Source organism: Anomaloglossus baeobatrachus, chromosome 3 (genome assembly GCF_048569485.1).
Source record: "Anomaloglossus baeobatrachus isolate aAnoBae1 chromosome 3, aAnoBae1.hap1, whole genome shotgun sequence".
Taxonomy (NCBI): domain Eukaryota; kingdom Metazoa; phylum Chordata; class Amphibia; order Anura; family Aromobatidae; genus Anomaloglossus; species Anomaloglossus baeobatrachus.
Window position 1 is genome coordinate 322,407,140 of NC_134355.1, and position 18,416 is coordinate 322,425,555.

Genomic DNA, 18,416 nt, shown 5'->3' on the forward strand with positions numbered 1-18,416 from the left:
AATTTTGGAAAAGTTGAAATAAACTTCGCGCACCAAGCCCCTTAGGTACCTATACGTCAGAAAACCCCCACAAGTGACCCCATTTTGGAATCTGCACCCATCAAGGATTTTATTCAGGAGTATATTAAGCATTTTGAATCCACAGCTACTTCCCCCAAAATGTTGCTGTAGCAACAATATTCTCACTTTTAGGCCCGCTTCACATGTCAGTGAAAAACACTGACGTTTTTCACTGGCGTGTAAAACACGCACATGTCCCTCCGTGTGCCGTGAATCACGGCACACGTGGGTTGTCTAAGTGCAATCCGGGCTCCGTTCTCCGTGGCCCGTGATTGCACTTAGAGATTAACTCACCTGCGCCCGCTCCCGCTCTCCATGGTGCTGATCGCTCACGCGGTGCAGCATCCGGCCGGCGCTGACCCCCGCAGCAGCTGGTTCCGGGTTGGCTGTGTCGTGCATCATGAATATGCGCGACAATAATGAGCCGGCACAGAAGGAACAGGGAGGACGGGCTGCAGAGGACATCACTGGAGCCGGGTGAGTTAAAATGTTTTTTATTTTAAAAGCACGTTTTTTTCTGGCACGTGTTTCACGGATCACACCACTGCGTGGTCCGTGGGACATCAGTGATGCCAGAAAAAAATGGACATGTCTCCGTGCGGCAATCACGCACACGCGGGTACGCCGCATGGAGACACGTGCAGTGAAAAATCACTGACGTGTGAGCAGAGCCATTCATTATAATGGGTCTGCGTATGTCAGTGATTCTGGTACATTTAAAAAAGCACAAACGTCCCAGAATCACTGACGTGTGAAAGGGGCCTAAGGCTATGTGGCCATGATCCAGCGACATGGCGTATAGTACACAGTGCCAGCCTTCCTGCAGCTGCCCATGCCCACGATTTGGGTTCAGGCTGCTGTGGAGCTCTATGCTACCTGCAGAGAACACTCGTCTCCGCAGCATAAATTGACATGCTGAGGCTCGGGAAGCCACGCTACCGGTCAGTTTATGCTGCGGAGAAAAGAAGCACAGTGGGCATGGGATCTCCAAAAATCCTTCCACTGTGCTTCTACTGCACAACGCAGCGTTATGGACGCAGGGAAAACACTCAGCGCCCATAACGCTGCAAACCCTGATTGTGGACACACAGCCTAAAAAGCGTCAATGGATGAAGGGATGTCAAATATATAGAACGTCCCACCCCCGCCTGCATATTCTAAGCTGACACCTTTAGTACCTTTCATGTGGCACTAAAGGGTGCCTAGCTTAGTATTTATCCAATAAAAAAAAAAAAAAAAAAAAAAAAATGAAAAAAATGGCGTGGGGTCCCCCCTATTTTTGATAGCCAGTCAGGGTAAAGCAGACAGCTGTAGCCTGCAAACCACAGCTGGCAGCTTCATCTTGGCTGGTGATCAATTTGGAGGGCTCCCCATGTTTTTTTTTTTATTTATAAATAAAGAATAAAAAAAAAAATAACGTGGGGTCCCCCCAAATTAGATCACCAGCCAAGGTGAAGCTGACAGCTGGGGTCTGGTATTCTCAGGGTGGGAAGAGCCATGGTTATTGGACTCTTCCCAGCCTAAAAATAGCAGGCCGCAGCCGCCCCAGAAGTGGCGCATCCATTAGATGCGCCAATCCTGGCGCTTCGCCCCAACTCATCCCGCGCCCTGGTGCGTTGGCTAACGGGGTAATAAATGGGGTTGATACCAGATGTGTAATGTCACCTGGCATCAAGCCCAGCAATTAGTGATGTCACGGCGTCTATCAGACACCCGACATAACTAATTGACAGTAAACAAAATCAAAAAAAGACAACAAAAAATGTTTTATTAGAAAAAACACTCCCCAAATCATTCCCTTGTTCTCCAATTTAATTAAAAAAAATGGGTCCGCAGAAATCCATATGGATGTCCCACGTCGCCTCTGGACCTTCTAGAATATGGGGGCACGTTCAGGGAACGTATCCCCCATTTTCTAGGAGGGCAGACCCTCCATTTGAGGAGAGTGGGTGCAAAAATCTGCACCCACTCTCCCCGGGTCACAGCTGCAGACTGCCGAGCAGCCAGCACAGCTCTCTGAACACAGTGCTGGCTGTCAGCTGCTCTGCTCATGTGACCGGCCGGCGTCTGCTGTGAAGGAGGAGGGGGCCGCGGGGGATCAGCGCTGCGACCGGACAGGTATGTATGACACCGGGGGGAATTGGGGTGAACGGGCAGGGCCTGGGGGACAGTTTTCTGTCGCATGTGTTATTGCACATGCGACAGAAATCATAGGAGCAGGGCGGCCGGTGCGCTACTGTGCGCGCGGCCATGTTGGATTTTCGGGAGGGGGGTCGGGGGTCGGGGCGGGCACTTTGGCGACACCGGGGGCTTTGCCAGGAAGTGAGGTCAACAGGAAGCCTCTTGACCTCACTTCCAGGTAAATGCCTGCGTTCTGGCGTGCCGACAAAGGCCGCGGACCGCAACAAAAAAGCAGGTCCATGCGTTGTGGCTGCGTTCTGACCCCACATCATTGATTTCAATGGGGGAGAGAACGCAGCCACAACGCACAAAAGAAGTGACATGCTGCTTTTCTTTCCGCACCGATTTTTGGCATCCAAAACGCTGCGGAAAGAAACGCAGCATGTGCACTGATTTTTCAGCTTTCCCATACACTTTGCTGGGAAAGCTGAACGCATGCAATTTGCCACTGAAACGCTGCGGTTCAAAACGCAGCGTTTCCGCGGTAAAAAACGCATCGTGTGCACACAGCCTTAAAGGAAAAAAAAACAAATACATCCATGTTCTGTGTGATATTGCATGTCAGCCCCAATTCCTTGCATGGGGAACAGATGCAGGTCTAGACATAGGCAGTGGCTAGAAGTGGAACTGAAAACCATTTTTTCTAATGCCTAACAGGCTAACACTAAACAGGTAACTATGATCAGTCACTTCAATGATTTATCTCATTTTACAGATTTCTGTAATTTATCACAATTCTAAGAAGATGATCTTGGTGGTTGACAGAAAACATGTTAAGAGCGTTGACAACGATAAAACCTCAATTCCATTCACTGACATATTCATTGGAGGAGCTCCTTCACAAATTCTGCAGAGGTACATTCATTTAATTCTGAATAGTAAAATAGTAAGATTTCTGAAATTATTTCAGTAGTAGGTAAGATCAGAGGTGGACATGCCAAGGAGCCCGGCAGTAATGGGGCCCATTTCCACCTCCAAAGCAAGTGGAATTGTGCATTATCATTAAACTGCAATAGTTGTCCTCTTCTGTCTGTGTCTGCCCCTGGGTAAGATGATACTTCGCAAGTTATTCAAGCATGTTTCTGAAGTATTCTGTTCTAGATGAAAACCTGCAATGAACAGGGTGGTAATGCAAGGTTGTAGATGGTGAATGCTTAAGTAAGGAATGGTGCAGTAATGGACATTAGACATAAATACTGGTAGCAAAACAAGAACTTTACTCCATTGAAGTATGGTGATAACTAGTTATAGTGTCACATACAATAGTTGGCGTTGTTTTATAGGCTGAATGAGTGATGGTAGCACTACTAGGAGGATCATGAATTTGGCAGCATCTCATTAACAACTGCATCAGGCCAGTTCCTGACAACTGGTGGCTAGTGGGCACTTCTTCAAAGCAGATTGGACCTTGTTTAGCACTCATGCTGTTTTGCCTTCCTTGGCACTACATCACCAGAACTACCCAAAAACCTGTATACAAAATATTCATTTATTTATTTAATTAGATAACATATACATCCACCCCAAACCAAAAATCCGAAAAGTGAAAAACAGTATTCAAAAACACAAGAAAATAGGGTTTGCACTATAATTAGTCCCAATGGCTTCCTTGGCACTACAGTGCCTCTCTGGCCCAACTATTGCTCACTCAGGATTCACATCCTATTTCGCCCACTGTACAAAGGCAGCTTTGACATCTGCTACTTCTTTGTAGGGGTAAACATGAAAATACTGGTAGTAAACATCCAAATAGCATCCCTCCCATTAGCCCCCAGATATCATGACAATAAGTATCAGGTTCCCATAACCAAGCTGTGAACAGCAAATGGGGATGGCACAGGACCCCCCTTGGTTTAACCTTTTAAAAGCCATGGTTTCTATTTATCAGAGTAGAGTACTAAGGGAAAAAGCCTGCTCCATACATCTCCTGACTTCTGCCATACATATATAGCGGATGTAGGGAGAAGTGGGCAGAAGTGGTCAGTCTCCCAAACTCACGGGTCTGTAACAGCTGCATGGCCTGCCACCATTAGCGGTACACCACTGAGTCTCATCAGGGTTATAGATGCTGCTTGCTTTCATTCACAGGAAAGTTTTCTTGTTTCCCCCAGCCTGCTTACTCCCTACCAAGCTGCAGTGGCTTCCCCTAACTCCCATTTGCCTTGTGCACCTGGTGTGCTACTAGACAGCTCAATGAATTAAGGCTGGGGCTACTATGTGAGTACGGCAATGACAAAGGTCACATGGCTAAAGATCGCTGTGTGCAGCTACAACATCACTCCATATTACAGGAGAATGGGGTCACATTGTAACTCCTAGGGGACCACATCCACAGCAGGCTTACATTTATCTCTCTATACCCCACAGCATGAGGACACATCTGGCTGCAGACATAGCTTTCCGAGGATGCATGAAAGGTTTCCAATTCCAGAAAAAAGACTTTAATCTGTTAGAAGAACAAGACACTATCGGAATCAGTTATGGCTGTCCTGAAGAGTCATTAGTAAGTTACCGTATGGTTTGATATAAGCTATATTTAGCAAAGAATTGTTTTGTTTCGTTACAATAGTGCATGATTTAGCCTATGTCCATTGTACTATTCTTCTAATCATAAAACAATGAGGTATTGCATCAATTTTTATACATCAGCAGTAAATAACATTTACAAGACCAAATACAGGTTCCTATGTTAATAATGACAATGTATTGGTAAAAAGCGGATGCAATATGGATGATTTATATGGGACACAATTTTTCTTTTTTTTTTTGGACACCCGTAGACTTGAGTTGGCCAGTCGTAGACTTGAGTTGGCGAGTCTCATCCGAAATATGTAGGAGACTAGTGCATGCTGTGATATCTTTCACACATACATTCAGCCCATGTGAATAAATGGGGATCTGAAATGCAAAGTCAAGTAAAATTGGTCTGTGCACTATCCAATTTCTCTAGCGTTTCATTGGGGGACACAGGACCATGGGTTATGCTGCTGTCACTAGGAGGCTGACACTAAGTAAACAGAAAAAGTTAGCTCCTCCCCAGCAGTATAACCCCTGAGCCGGAGGCGGGCTCAATCAGTTTTTTGCTTAGTGTCGTAGGAGGCTGATGTGGGCCGACTGGGCCCCCTTCAGCCACTTGATTTTTTGCGTTATTTTTTCATTTTTTCTCTCGGCGACGCTCGTCGCTCTCATCTGTGGTAATTCTCTTTTTCTACAGGTATCGTTTCTCTACCTCAGCTCTCGCAGCCCGTGTGGGTACCACTCCCCTGGGTCGCAGAGGCTTGAGTCGTCGGGCCCTCTCCCCCGTCCAATTCCACGGTACCACTCCCGGGTTGGCACGCGGGGCTGAACTTTACTGAGCACCCCCTATTCACCCTGCGGTATCACCCCAAAGGGTGCAAGGGGCATACAGCAGGGACTGGACCTCGCAGCGCGTCTGGATTGTGTGATGGGGCCCGCAGCGCTGCTACACTTCAGAGGGGCTTCCTCCCCCCACCGGCGTCCACCTCCCTGCCTGCCTGCCTGCCTGCCTGCCTCATTCTTCTCCTGCTGCCGCAGCCAGTCATCCGGTGTGCGGAGCACAGGGGCACGGGTGCAGAGCTCCACGCCTGCACACTGGCAGATACGACGCCGCCCTTCAGGTAGGACACCCTCTCCTACCTTCTCCCGGGCGGATGCAATCTTTAGGCCCCGGTCCGGGCCTACTCACCGGGCGCCCCCACGTCCCCATCCGGTCATCGGGCGGCTGCTAAAATTTAGGCCCCGGTCTGGGCCTAGTCGCCTGGCACCCCGGCCACGTCCGCAGAGCTCCCTGCCGACATCCGAGGTCGGGAGGGTCCGCATCGCCGCTGCGCCGCCGCCGCTTCGTGAGTGGGTCCGCCGGCGCTGCCTCTGCCCGCGGCGCCAGCTTCCAAATTTAGTCCCCGGTCTGGGCCTAGCCGCCTGGCACCCCGGCCACGTCCGCGGAGCTCCCTGCCGACATCCGAGGTCGGGGGGATCCGCATCGCTACTCCGCCGCCGCCGCATCGCTACTGCGCCGCCGCCGCAGCTTCAAAATTTAGTCCCCGGCTTCGGCCCTGTCTTCGGCGTCCCAGGCCCGCCTCCCGCGCAGCGCTATTGGCCGCCGGCCTCTCTGCCTCCGCCCTCCGCTCGGCTCCAGGCATCACTAGGGGGGTGGTGGATAGTTTTTCCCGCTCTCTTGGGTCCGCCCCCAGCCCCCTCAGCGTCCATTTTAAATAAAAAAAAAAAAAAAAAAAAAAGAGGATCAGGGCAGACTCCTGATCTGCGGATTGCTGAGGCTGCAGCATCCCTTATCAGGGAAAAATGGGCCCAAGAATAGCCACAATTTTTAACGATAGTAGGTTTTTTATGTTCATGGGTTGAGTTATTACTATATCTGTAGATTGAGTTTATTAACTCTTACAGGTCTCAGCTTGAGATATTTGGTTTTTTTTGGACCGGTAAGCTCAGGTCTACGCTTCCCTCAATTGTTTTTTACATCCACCGCAGCCACTGGCACTGCACGCCCCTGCTCCCCGCCCCTGCCGAATAGTTGGCGCCTGGCTCTGGCTAAATCCCCTCGCTGGCGTTCCTCGGGTTGGTGCGCATGCGCTGCGTCCCTGGCCGACGCTCTCTCAGATCATCCACAGGACTGGCGCAATCCCCTCGGGGAGGTGAGTCCCATACCAGGGGCCGGTTCCTCTGCCGGAAGCGGACCCGCCAGGTACCATCTTCTGCGGCCCCCCAGGTTTCACCTTAATCCCCAGGTCCAGACTGCCTGTCCTTCGGTAGCCTTTCGACCTCTCGGGTGATGGCCCAGGCGTTTCACCTCTGGTGAACTCCGAGCAGGACCTGGATGTTTTTGCCGCATGACAAGTAGCCTGCTAGGAATGGTGAGTCAAGCCGTAAGGCTACGGACAGCCCTCTTCTCTCTGTGCACGCAGGTCTCCTTTAAGACATTTGGAGCGGACCCTTGATGTAATCAGTGGACATCCAGAGTTCGCCGAGTTACCGCGTGATCACTGACAACAACCGGACACGAAGTTTACCAGCGGTAAGTCTTGTCAGTATCATTATGCCTTTCTCCAAGAGGGTTTTCGGACAAAATGGGCATGCTACACTGGAGTCGCTGTTTGATCACGAACAGCAACTAGACACTGCGTTTCCAGCGGTAAGTCGTGTTATTGCCATTATCATTCCCCCAAAGGGCTCCGGAGAGAGGGGGCATGTCATCTTGAAGAGACGAATGTGGCGGGCCCCTGCGGCTTACAGGGGACATCCAGAGTTCGCCGTGCTGACTGCGTGAGCATGGTTATGTCCCGGGCACGATGTTTACCAGTGGTAAGTCCCTTTACTTGTCATTACCCCTTCTCGAAGGGGGGCTCCGAAAGGAAGAGGCGCGCTACCCTGTAATCGACCCGCCTGGGTTCCTTCTGGCTTCTCGTCCCTAACGTGACGCTCCGCAGGGTCTCCGCGGACACCCTACGCGGCGGACCACGTTCCACCTATGCCGACCCTGGACTGGTTATCATCTTCCGTGAGTACCCTCTCTTCACAGACCTGGTGTCTGACTGCGGCTCGGCCTGAGCCTCTAGCATCAGTGTGTACACCCGTCGAGACCTCTGACTCAGGATTAGGAACTGGAATCGACGTCTAAGGAGTCACTGACTTCCCTTCCGACTGTACGTGAACGCTCTTCGGAGATGGGCGGGGCCAGTTGCTCCCCTAGGCTACGTCAGGGTAGAGTACTTCTCTCCCCTAGGCTACGTAAGGGAAGAGTACATCTCTTCCCGGCATTGGCCAGACGCATCAGGATCGTCCCCCTACAGCTAGGTCCCAGTCCGTTCACGCCGCACCCGTCAGGGTGCCTCTATCCCTCCAACAGTCCCTCCGCCTCGCGGGACAGTGGGCCGTTCCAGTTTTTTAAGAGCGCTTGCAGGGATCACTGTCCCTGCGCATACTACGCTACAGGGCTGCTAGGTTCACTCCGCCCAGAAACGACCTAGAGGACCAGAGTTCTCCCTTCAAGGGCCCGCGCTTGAGGTTTAGACCGTCATCATCACTTTTCGCTACTAGGGTAGCTGAGCTTCCGGAGGGAGTCCTCTCAGATCCCTACCCGGTAGATCATCTCTTAGGCACGGTATCGAGCCCGTCCACGGGTAGCTACTCCTCACGCAGGAGTAGTTTTCTACCGGGCGCAGAGTCCCGCGTACCCTTTGCCACCCGCGCCCGTTTTTTTCCATCAGTTTTGCTATGCGAGCCCTCGGCAGTCTGTGGCGGGAATAGCGGCGGTGCACTTACCAGATTCATCCTTGACTCTCCAGCGGACCACTCTGAAGAACGGAGTCAGGAAGGTTCCGTCTTCGTGGGGGACTCGTCAATCCCCTCCTTGCGGACCAGTTTTCACAACCGTCCCTTGAAGCTCCCCTTTCCTCCTCGGGAGCGTGTTATCAACCGTCACCAGTCTCCCGTGCTAGGGTATCCTTCTCCCCTCCGGTTAGCCCGGTTTACAATTATTCTCTTGGTCGGGGTGGCCCATTCAGGTTCCACTCGGACCATGCCACAGCGGTGACGTGCATCATCCTCCAGGGTGATGCAGGGAGTGTCATGGCAAGGCAAGAAGCCTAGAAGATCTTCCTCTGGGACAGGTCTCTTCACTCGCTAATCTCGGCTCCACATACCTAGCGTGGACGTTTGGACGGCCGATTCTCTCGGCAAGAAGGACCTCGCTTAGGCAAATGGCTCTTCAACAGGGAAGTCACCAGCCAGTTCCCCGGCGAAGGAAGATCTCCAGTCGTGGTCCTATTGGTCTTGCGATCCAACTTTCAGGTCACTGGGGCATCGTGGGTGCCACCTGCTCTGGACTAGGTGACGATGCCCTCGACCGGTCGTGAAGCCTATTCAGGCTCTTGTGCGTCTTCCCGCGGTTTCCCATGATCTTGAGGGTTCTCAAGATGGACCAGGGCAGAGGAAGGCTCTGGAGTAGCCCAGGTGAGCATAGTTCACATATCTTGCTCAACTCCTCGCAGATGCCCCGTGACTCCTTCCAGACCGCCCAGTTCATCCGTGTCGGGGCCCCTCTCTTCTACCAGGACTCAGAAGTCCCAAGTCCAACGGGCTCACCAGTGGATCCCGGGTTCTGGCTCGGTCAGGTCTGTTGTCAAGAAGATTGCAGACAAATGGTGAGGGCTGGGGAGTCCAGTTTCCTCGAGGAGTTAATTCCACTCGTACAGAGCTCCCCCGGTGGTATGAGGAGCACATCTTCCCTTCTCCTCTCTCTCCCTCCCCTCCTTCTTGCTGGCCTTCTTCTAGTCAGTTCTGGATGCGGCACTCTCGCGTTTCCCTGTATCGACCAGGTGACTGCTCGATTGTTCGGGTTTTCGGAGTCCTCTCACTTTCCGTTCTTCGATCACGGCCTCCACTCAGGGAAGCGTCCATCTGGCTCGGCGGTATCTTCGGTCACTAGAAACGTGGGACCTTAATCCAGTGATGGTTTCGCTTCAGGGTACTCTTTTTTCCCTGCTCCCACCTGTTTGGATAGGTGGGCTCCTCGTGGCCGTCTTTTGGTTACGGACGGCATCAGGGCGGACAGCCCTCTTGTCGTTTTTCCCCCTTTTCCGGCTCCTCTAGCAGGACAAGGGGGTGCTCCGGCAGAACCCTTCGTTCTGTCCAAGGCAGCTTGCTGTTTCTTCCAGAAGAGGAGTTTAGGTTTCGGTGTTCGGTTCTAGTCTCCTCTCTCAGCCAAAATGAGGGCCTAGTTCGTTCCAGGGCTGGTACGAGCCCTCAGTCTTTAGGTCTGCAGGACACCACTTTTCGGTTACACCGACAGTCAGTCCATCCTTCCACCTGTTCCCAAGAGGCGCATGCCGGCGCCAAGGGCCAGAATTTCACATTGATCCATTCCTCCATATGGTTAGGCTTTCGCACGAAGGACGGACTTCCGCCGCGGTCTACCGAGCAAGGGATACCCCTTGGACGGATGGACTTCAGACGTCGACTGGCCAGGTCCCCTGGGTCGCCACCTGATCTAGTCGGCACACCTTTACTAGTTTTGACCAGGGTCACACCCAAGCTTTGGTAGAGCCCAGTCTTGGCGTAAGGTTTGCGGGCGGCAGTCGCACACCTGTATCAAGGTAGGTGCTTGTAGGTCTGGGTCAAGCCCGACAGGGGGAAGCGGCTCCTTCCTATCTCTGGTGATGGTTCTCTTCCCACCCAGGGACTGCTTTTGGACGTCCCATGGTCCTGTGTCCCCCAATGAAACGCTAGAGAAAGAAGGATTTTTGTGTACTCACCGTAAAATCTCTTTCTCTGAGTCTTCATTGGGGGACACAGCACCCACCCTGCTTGTGTTTCTTGTTATATATTACCTGCCGGTTACCCCAGTGGCCATATTCCCATGCCACTGGTCACACGACAAATGATCGTAATTTTTACCTTGTTTTATCCAGGATTGTTTGGTTCTCCTCCTACTGCTTGTGCACTAAACTGATTGAGCCCGCCTCCGGCTCAGGGGTTATACTGCTGGGGAGGAGCTAACTTTTTCTGTTTACTTAGTGTCAGCCTCCTAGTGACAGCAGCATAACCCATGGTCCTGTGTCCCCCAATGAAGACTCAGAGAAAGAGATTTTACGGTGAGTACACAAAAATCCTTCTTTTTCATTGACTGCACATGCAGATATCATACACTCATGTGAGTGTCATCTGAGTCCTAAGTGGCACTGGTGAAAGGTATTTCACATTCATGGATTGCCTAAAGAGACAGGTCAGTCTGAATAATAAAAGGTCAGCATGTGAGAATTCGGGATTACAGCAAATAATTGCAGTGTTACATGATCACCGATCAGCTCAGAAGCGGACATATTATTGGTGCAACAAGGCCCAAAAGGTAAAGAGGCCCACTTTTACCTTGAAATCAACAAGCTGGTCCACTCACAGACAGAAAGAGGGGCCCATATACTATTCTTGTACAGCGACCTTCTTCCTTCTGTGTCCACCAGTGGATCAACTACATATTTGCAAAACAGCAATCAGTTAATAGTCTATTTAGACAAGCAGACAGGCATCTCCCATGCCCCCGGAACGATCAGTATTTCAGATTGTTCTTTGTGCGCAGTCTGTTATTGTACATAGCACAGGTCTTGTCTACAAAGGATGATTTGTTGCTGAAAATGTCTTTATGTTTTTTGCTTGTTTTTTTTTTTAAAGCAAGCTAAATGATATTTAAAAGGAAATTATCAGCAGGATTTCACGCCCCAAACTATTTATATGTGCATGTAGCTCTTTACAAGACAAGTGCAGCAATAACTTTACATGGCCAGTTCAATCTGCCATTATTAAGAAATCAATGTTTGAATTGATTTGCAGATGAGGCTGAAAGACTATGGGAGATCTGAAGCCTCTGTCACTACAGCTCTAATCCCTGCAAAGTGCTGCATCCTACTACTTGACTGATGGCTCCTATGACTGAAGTCATGCAGCATAGAGGCTGTCAGTCAAGCAAGAAGACTCGGCACTCTGAAAATAAGAGGGCTGGAGTGACAGTGACTCCAGATCCACCATAGTCCTTAAGCCTCATTTGCATCTCAGTTCATACACTGATTTCTCAGTAATAGAAGAACGGACTGACCATATAAAGGTATTGCTCGTCTTATCTATAAAAGAGCTATATGCACATGTCTTGGGAGTTCTTCATTGAGATAGTGACGCATCTCTGAATGCCAGTGAGATGGAGCTCCATCTTGTTGGAAAATGAAGTTTCTGGAATCAATTGTCAGTTGCGGAAACAACCATGACTGTAGCATATCAAGGTAGAATGTACCCGTCACAGTCTTTTCAGCAAAAAAAGGACCTGTACACCTTTGCTTTTGAGATTGCACAGAAAACATTTACAGTTCTTTCAGAGAATCTCTTTAGATTTCTACAGTGGCATTGGGATTTTCCGTTCCTTATATTCGGACATTGTGATGGTTCACCTTTTCATTTAAATGGAAGGTTGCCTCATCACTGAACACTAGCTGGGAAGCGAATTTGTCATATACCTGATAGAGTGCACAGAACTTGTATCTGATGCTGAGGACGGCTAGCCATAAATGTTGTCATAACTGTATGTTATATGGTTTCTGGCACAGTCGCCATCGCAGAAGCTTCCAGTTGGCTGAGGAATGCCAAGTTCATGACATGCGTACCCTCTTGTTTTCTTGATTTTTTTCTTTATTTCTGTTGGCTACGTGCAAAGGTCTTTTGAATCCTCTTTGGTGCTTCACCTGTAACACTGTCCAGGGCTGTTATGTTAACACAAGCATCCTGTGTCCTTAAATTGTCGATACCACCACAGAATGCTTTGGTGACCAGGTGGGTCGCTGTCACACAGCCTTCGGAACACTTGCTGCACGGTAACAATTGATATACCCTTCTCATACTCAACCACAGAACACTTTTTCTTGCATAGTAGCCTGTAGTCACAAGTGAGTCTGCACATGTGACATTTCGATACGTTGTTATTACAAATGGGTGAAATTTATATCCTTGCAGTAATATGAATGCAAAACTCAATTAATCTTTTTGTAATCACCCTATATTTTAACTATTAAAAAATAAAGCAGTGAAAGCAAAGTGTTATTTATATAACCATTTCTGCATATACAATGATGTCATGTTATCTTTATTTGACCCTAGATATCCCGCAGTGCTTATTTTAATGGGAAAAGCTTTGTTGCATCCAGTCAAAAACTGGCCCCATTTGATGCTTTTGAAGGAGGTTTTAGTTTTAAAACGCTACAACCAAGTGGTCTGCTGCTTTATCATTCTGACGGGGTGAGTAGGAATCAATAAGAATATTTCTCATGTACAAAATATGGAAGTTAGGATTTTGATATTAATTTAGTAACATTGTTGTCATTCTGAAATCTATAATTTCAGTGCATCCAGCACTACTGAATGTATATTAATGAATAGCGGTGTAACAAGGTACTCAATTCTCAGAAAGTTAGAATTTCTTGAATACTACAATCTTTATATAGACAGTGGTGGAAATTGGTTTAGAGAGGACACAACTTCCGTGTATTCAAAAATATGTTCATTTTATATAATGGAACTCCAATTCCCTAAAAATTTGAGACACTATGAAATGTAAAGAAAATGAGAAATTAATGATTCGGAAATCTCTTATCGCCATATCTTATTCACAACAGAAGGGAGAGGAGATCAGAAGGTGAAATTTAGTCATTCTTCCATTTCATTTGCGAAAATGAACTCATTTAGAAATTTACTTTTTTGGAATTGGGGTTGTAATATAGGAACCAATATTAAAGGCTCATTTGTTAAAGTGTCAAGTAATAATAAAGACGCTTTGCGTATTGCCAGTGTCATTTTACCATGCACAGAAATAGTACAGCTAATCATATACAGTATGTAATACTACTACTCAAGTCTACACAAATAAAGTCAAACATACAGTACTGTGCATATAAATAATTTTTATATATACTGTACTGCGCACATAAATAGTCATATTATATACTCTACACAGAAAAATGATCACCATATGTACAGACTTGGCAAAGATTACATTGACTTAGATAACACAGCAAATTGATATCATGGCACAAAAAAGTTTCATTTCACATCTAACTTAGCATCAGTGAATGGCCTGTGCAAAGTTAAGTTATGAGATAACCTTCTACGAGAAATTATCAAGATGGCATGTTGCTAGTCAAGATAATTTGTGCCACCTCTGTAAATAATGCTACCAAGAACTGAGCACATAAATAAGAATACTACTTTTCTCCATAGTTGTTTGATTGGGTTCAAATCAGGAGATACAATTGTCCACTGAATCACTTTCACGCTGTTCTTCAGAAGTCCAACGGATGTGTGTTTTGGATCATGGTCAAGTTTTCCATGTCTTCCCAGGCATGGAGTGATGGTAGCATCTTCTGTTTCAATATAGAGCAGTACATCTGTGAATGCATGATACCATCAATGAAATTTAGCTCTCTGACACCAGTAGCACTTGTGCATTTCCACATAAGGACACTGCCCCACTATATTTCACTGTAGTACCATGCATTTAGAAAAATTATATTTAGATAAATGCATGGAACATACAGTGAAACACGGTGGGGGCTGTGTCCTTACGTGGGGCTGCATGAGTGCTGCTAGTGTTGGAAGCTATACTACATTGACTGTATTAGGAATTTACAGATGTACTGCTCTATATTGAAACATTGAAACAGAAGATGTTACCATCACTCCGTGGCCTTGTAGGATGTGCACATTTCCAGCATGACAATGGTACAAAACACACATCTGGTGCATTTCTGAATAACAGGGTGAAAGTGATTCAGTGGCCAAGTGTCTCCTGATATAAACCCAATCGAACATCTATGGAGAATTCTTAAGACACAAGTTGAGCATCTATCTCCATCCATCCAGGCTCTAAAAGAGGTAGTTCTTGAAGAATAGAAAAAAGATAGATGTTTCAATATGTCTCTAAATTGTTCCTACCATGCCTAGAAGAATTGGTGCTGTCCTTAAAATTCATGGAGGTCATACAAATACTAGCTGTAGTAGTTTTTGATGTGGGGTGTATTCATTTTTGCATCAATTAATTTGAATAAAACTGAAGATTTTGTAATATTATTAACCTTACTTTCATGTTTTGGGTTAAAAATATGATCTATGAAACTCAGTCTTTCCAAAATTTGGGAAATGGTTATTTAGTTCAGTGACATATTGACTAGCATCTTACTTTTCAAAAAGGGTGTACTCATTTATGCTGAGCACTGTACATGTCTTTATATGCTTTTTTCTTTAGGCTGATGTTTTTTCAGTCTCAATGGATAATGGTGCTGTAGTCTTAACCATAAAAGATGTTAAGGTGCAATCCAAAAACTTGCTTTATAATGATGGACACAATCACTTCATTGTTGCTACAGTGACACCAACAAGGTACAGTTGTGTTCCTCGGTTATTTATTTCTCTCCTTTATAATGACTATTACATTTTTACAAGTTTTTTCTTATCCATTCACTATACTAGTAGTTAATAGTTTTAGTTTTTTTATTTATCTACAAAATTAATCGGAGAATGCTGTATCATTACAGCATAGACACTGGTCTGCCATTGCAAAGGGAGCTGCCAGCAGCGGACCTTGATGATTTGTGTACCCAAGTACATACAGTGCGGTAGAACATTCCTTAGACAACTATCTTACTGTGACAAGGCTTGTAGGTGCGAGTATTTCCACACATGGTGGCTAATACTTGATACTGAATAAAACGATGTTTTGAAAAGTTTGTTTCCGTTTTTTCACCATTCACATATCAGTAACATGTCTATCCATCCTGTAATTTTCAGAATTCCCCAACGTTGCATTTGTCTTGCAATTTCAATGTTGACCAGTGTATATAATACAGGTCAGTTTGCCTAGCCTACTAGCCATATGAGACCAGTGGCTAGGAATTACATGCAAAGTGACTGATCTCTTAAGCACCACCCCAGCAAGGTGGACTTAGCGCTGGATTGGTGCTTGAAATTTAAGTCCCCTGCCCCTAAAGTTATACTCTCCCCTCCAGCGTTTTCACACTTTTTTGGGTACCACTCAGGCCCCGCGGCTGCATCTTGTGACTAAATTCTGACTGGTCAGAAGTTAGTAGTTACATCACAAGCTCCCAACGTAAGTCTATGAGAGCAAGAATGAGGCTCTCATAGAAATGTATTCAGTTGTGACCTCTAGTACGCTCACGTAAATACTGGAGCTGCCAGCACATCACAAATCACAGGAGACCAACCGGAGTGACGGTGGAAAAAGATGAAGACATCGGAAGGTGAGTATAAGACATCACTACAGCGGTGCAATGAAAAATAAAAATGCTGGATTGGTGCTTTAAAGAACCATTGCCCACATTGTTATGGCAGTAATAATTAGTATCACACACTGTATAATGTTATTATCTCAATTTAAATAAAATAAATAATTTTACACAACTTTTTCAGCTTTTAAAGGGAACCTGTCACCTGTAAAAACACTATTAGCCTGCAGATATGGGGCTATTTTGCAGGTTAATAGCATTCTAAACCTGCCTTGCACCTGCACATTGAACCCCGCTGCCGGGAGGAAATGAACTTTAATCCTCCCAGCAGCGTACTGGTTGCAGACACAGGGATGGTGCCGGTGCAGGTTTAGTCACCGTTCTGTAGCCATGCCCCACACACACTGAAAGCCGCTCATCATTAGACCCGGCTGTCAGTCAGTGCGGTTCGGCATGGTTACAGCCACTACTCCCCATACATAGAGCGGTGACTAGACCCGCATAGGTGCCATCCCCGCAACTGAAACCCAAACTCTGTCAAGAGCATTACATTTCATTTCTTCGCAGCAGCAGGGTTTAATGTGCAGGTGTCGGGCAGGATTTGAACAGTATTATCCTGAAGATTAATCCTTTATCTGTAGGTTAATAACGTTTTTATAGATGACTGGATCCCATTAAAGTGAGTTATGTTCAGAATAATGCAATTTATTAGTGTTGTTTTCTTTTGATATTGGCTAATGTCATCACGACTAACACACGTATATTGAGACCATGATTAAAACCGCGTCGCTCTGAACTGGGGCTAGAATTTACTTTTGCATGTCCCTGGATTTTTTATTCATTCTATTATTCCAATAAAGAAAGAAAAAACTCTTTTATTCAATATAAGTCTGCGCTGGATTCATACATCTTTATTGCTATTGCTTGGTATTCCTAACCATCCGTGCGCTGGATCTCCACTGCGGGACTGCAATATTGGTGAGCTGAACAATTTATTCTGTTTCAACACACGTATTTGTTCCGTTAGGTATCACCTGCTGATAGATGAGACGGACATTAGCTTCCAGGACCATGATAAAACAGATACAAACCTTCCAGCTGCAAAAAAGTTCTACTTCGGTGGCTTCCCGAATGGTGTGTCGTCACAAGCTAATTTTTCAGGATGCATTAGCAATGCTTACTTCTCCAGGTATGTTTTTTACTAATAACATGTTTGCTAGACTATCCTAGACCAGTAGGGATATACAGGCTAGGCTTGGGCCCTACTATAATACCATGTCCTAAAATCACTATTTTATAGTGATGGGCACATAATTTATTCCTTCCAAGGACCACGGGGCATTCATTACTTATGGAATAAAGGTGAATCTGGTATCTAAATTGAAAGGGTTTTGGCTATGTGCGCACATTGTGTTCTATTACGCAGCGTAAAATAGTCACTGCATGTGCGTCTCAGAACGCAGCCAAAAAGCTGCGTTCTGAGACGCATTCGGCAGAACGCAAAGTGCGCACATTCCTGCAGCATTCATGCGTTCTGGATGCTTGCTCTGCCATGGGAAAAGCATCCAGAGCACACATTTTTGACAGTGCGGTCCCACTCAGCTCTGCTGCATCCCTATAGACTTGCAGCAGAGCCAACTGGGACCGGAATGTCAAAAAGAGCACATTGCTGGCTGCGGGAGACAGCCGCGCGATCAGAATGAACTCGGATGAAATTCACCCGACTTCATGGTGATCGCGCGGCTTTGTGCGTGTGCCGCGGCTTGATTTGCGGTCACAGGTGAAGGACTCACCTGTGACCGCAAATCTGAGTGACTGCAGTGAGCCACGCGATCACCGGTGCCGTCACTCAGGTTACCCCCGGCCAGCTCGAGTCCTCCACCCGAGACCTGTGGCCGCGGGTAACCTGAGAGACGTCCCCGCACACATCCCGACATTACTGCCGACGTCCCCGCACACATCCCGACATTCCCGCACACATCCTGACATTACCGCCTACATCCCCGCACACATCCCAACATCCCCGCACACATCCTGACATTACCGCCTACATCCCCGCACACATCCCGACATCCCCGCACACATCCCCGCACACATCCCGACATTACCTCCGACATCCCCGCACACATCCCTACATCCCCGCACACATCACGTCATCCCCGCACACATCCTGACATTACCTCCGACATCCCCGCACACATCCCAACATTACCTCCAACATCCCCGCACACATCCCGACATCCCTGCACACATCCTGACATTACCGCCTACATCCCCGCACACATCCTGACATCCCCGCACACATCCTGACATTACCGCCTACATCCCCGCACACATCCCGACATTCCCGCACACATCCTGACATTA

General features: G+C 47.5%; 1 protein-coding gene across 1 annotated transcript in view; it reads left to right on the plus strand.

Annotated features, from left to right (window-relative positions):
• The window catches only part of LAMA4 (laminin subunit alpha 4), a 223,215-nt gene that overhangs the window by 188,582 nt on the left and 16,217 nt on the right, over nt 1-18,416 (plus strand). The window contains exons 27-31 of the mRNA XM_075340041.1: nt 2,957-3,096; nt 4,609-4,744; nt 12,913-13,050; nt 15,053-15,186; nt 17,077-17,238. Of these exons, the coding sequence (XP_075196156.1) occupies nt 2,957-3,096; nt 4,609-4,744; nt 12,913-13,050; nt 15,053-15,186; nt 17,077-17,238 (710 nt within the window). The remainder of the gene's footprint in view (nt 1-2,956; nt 3,097-4,608; nt 4,745-12,912; nt 13,051-15,052; nt 15,187-17,076; nt 17,239-18,416) is intronic.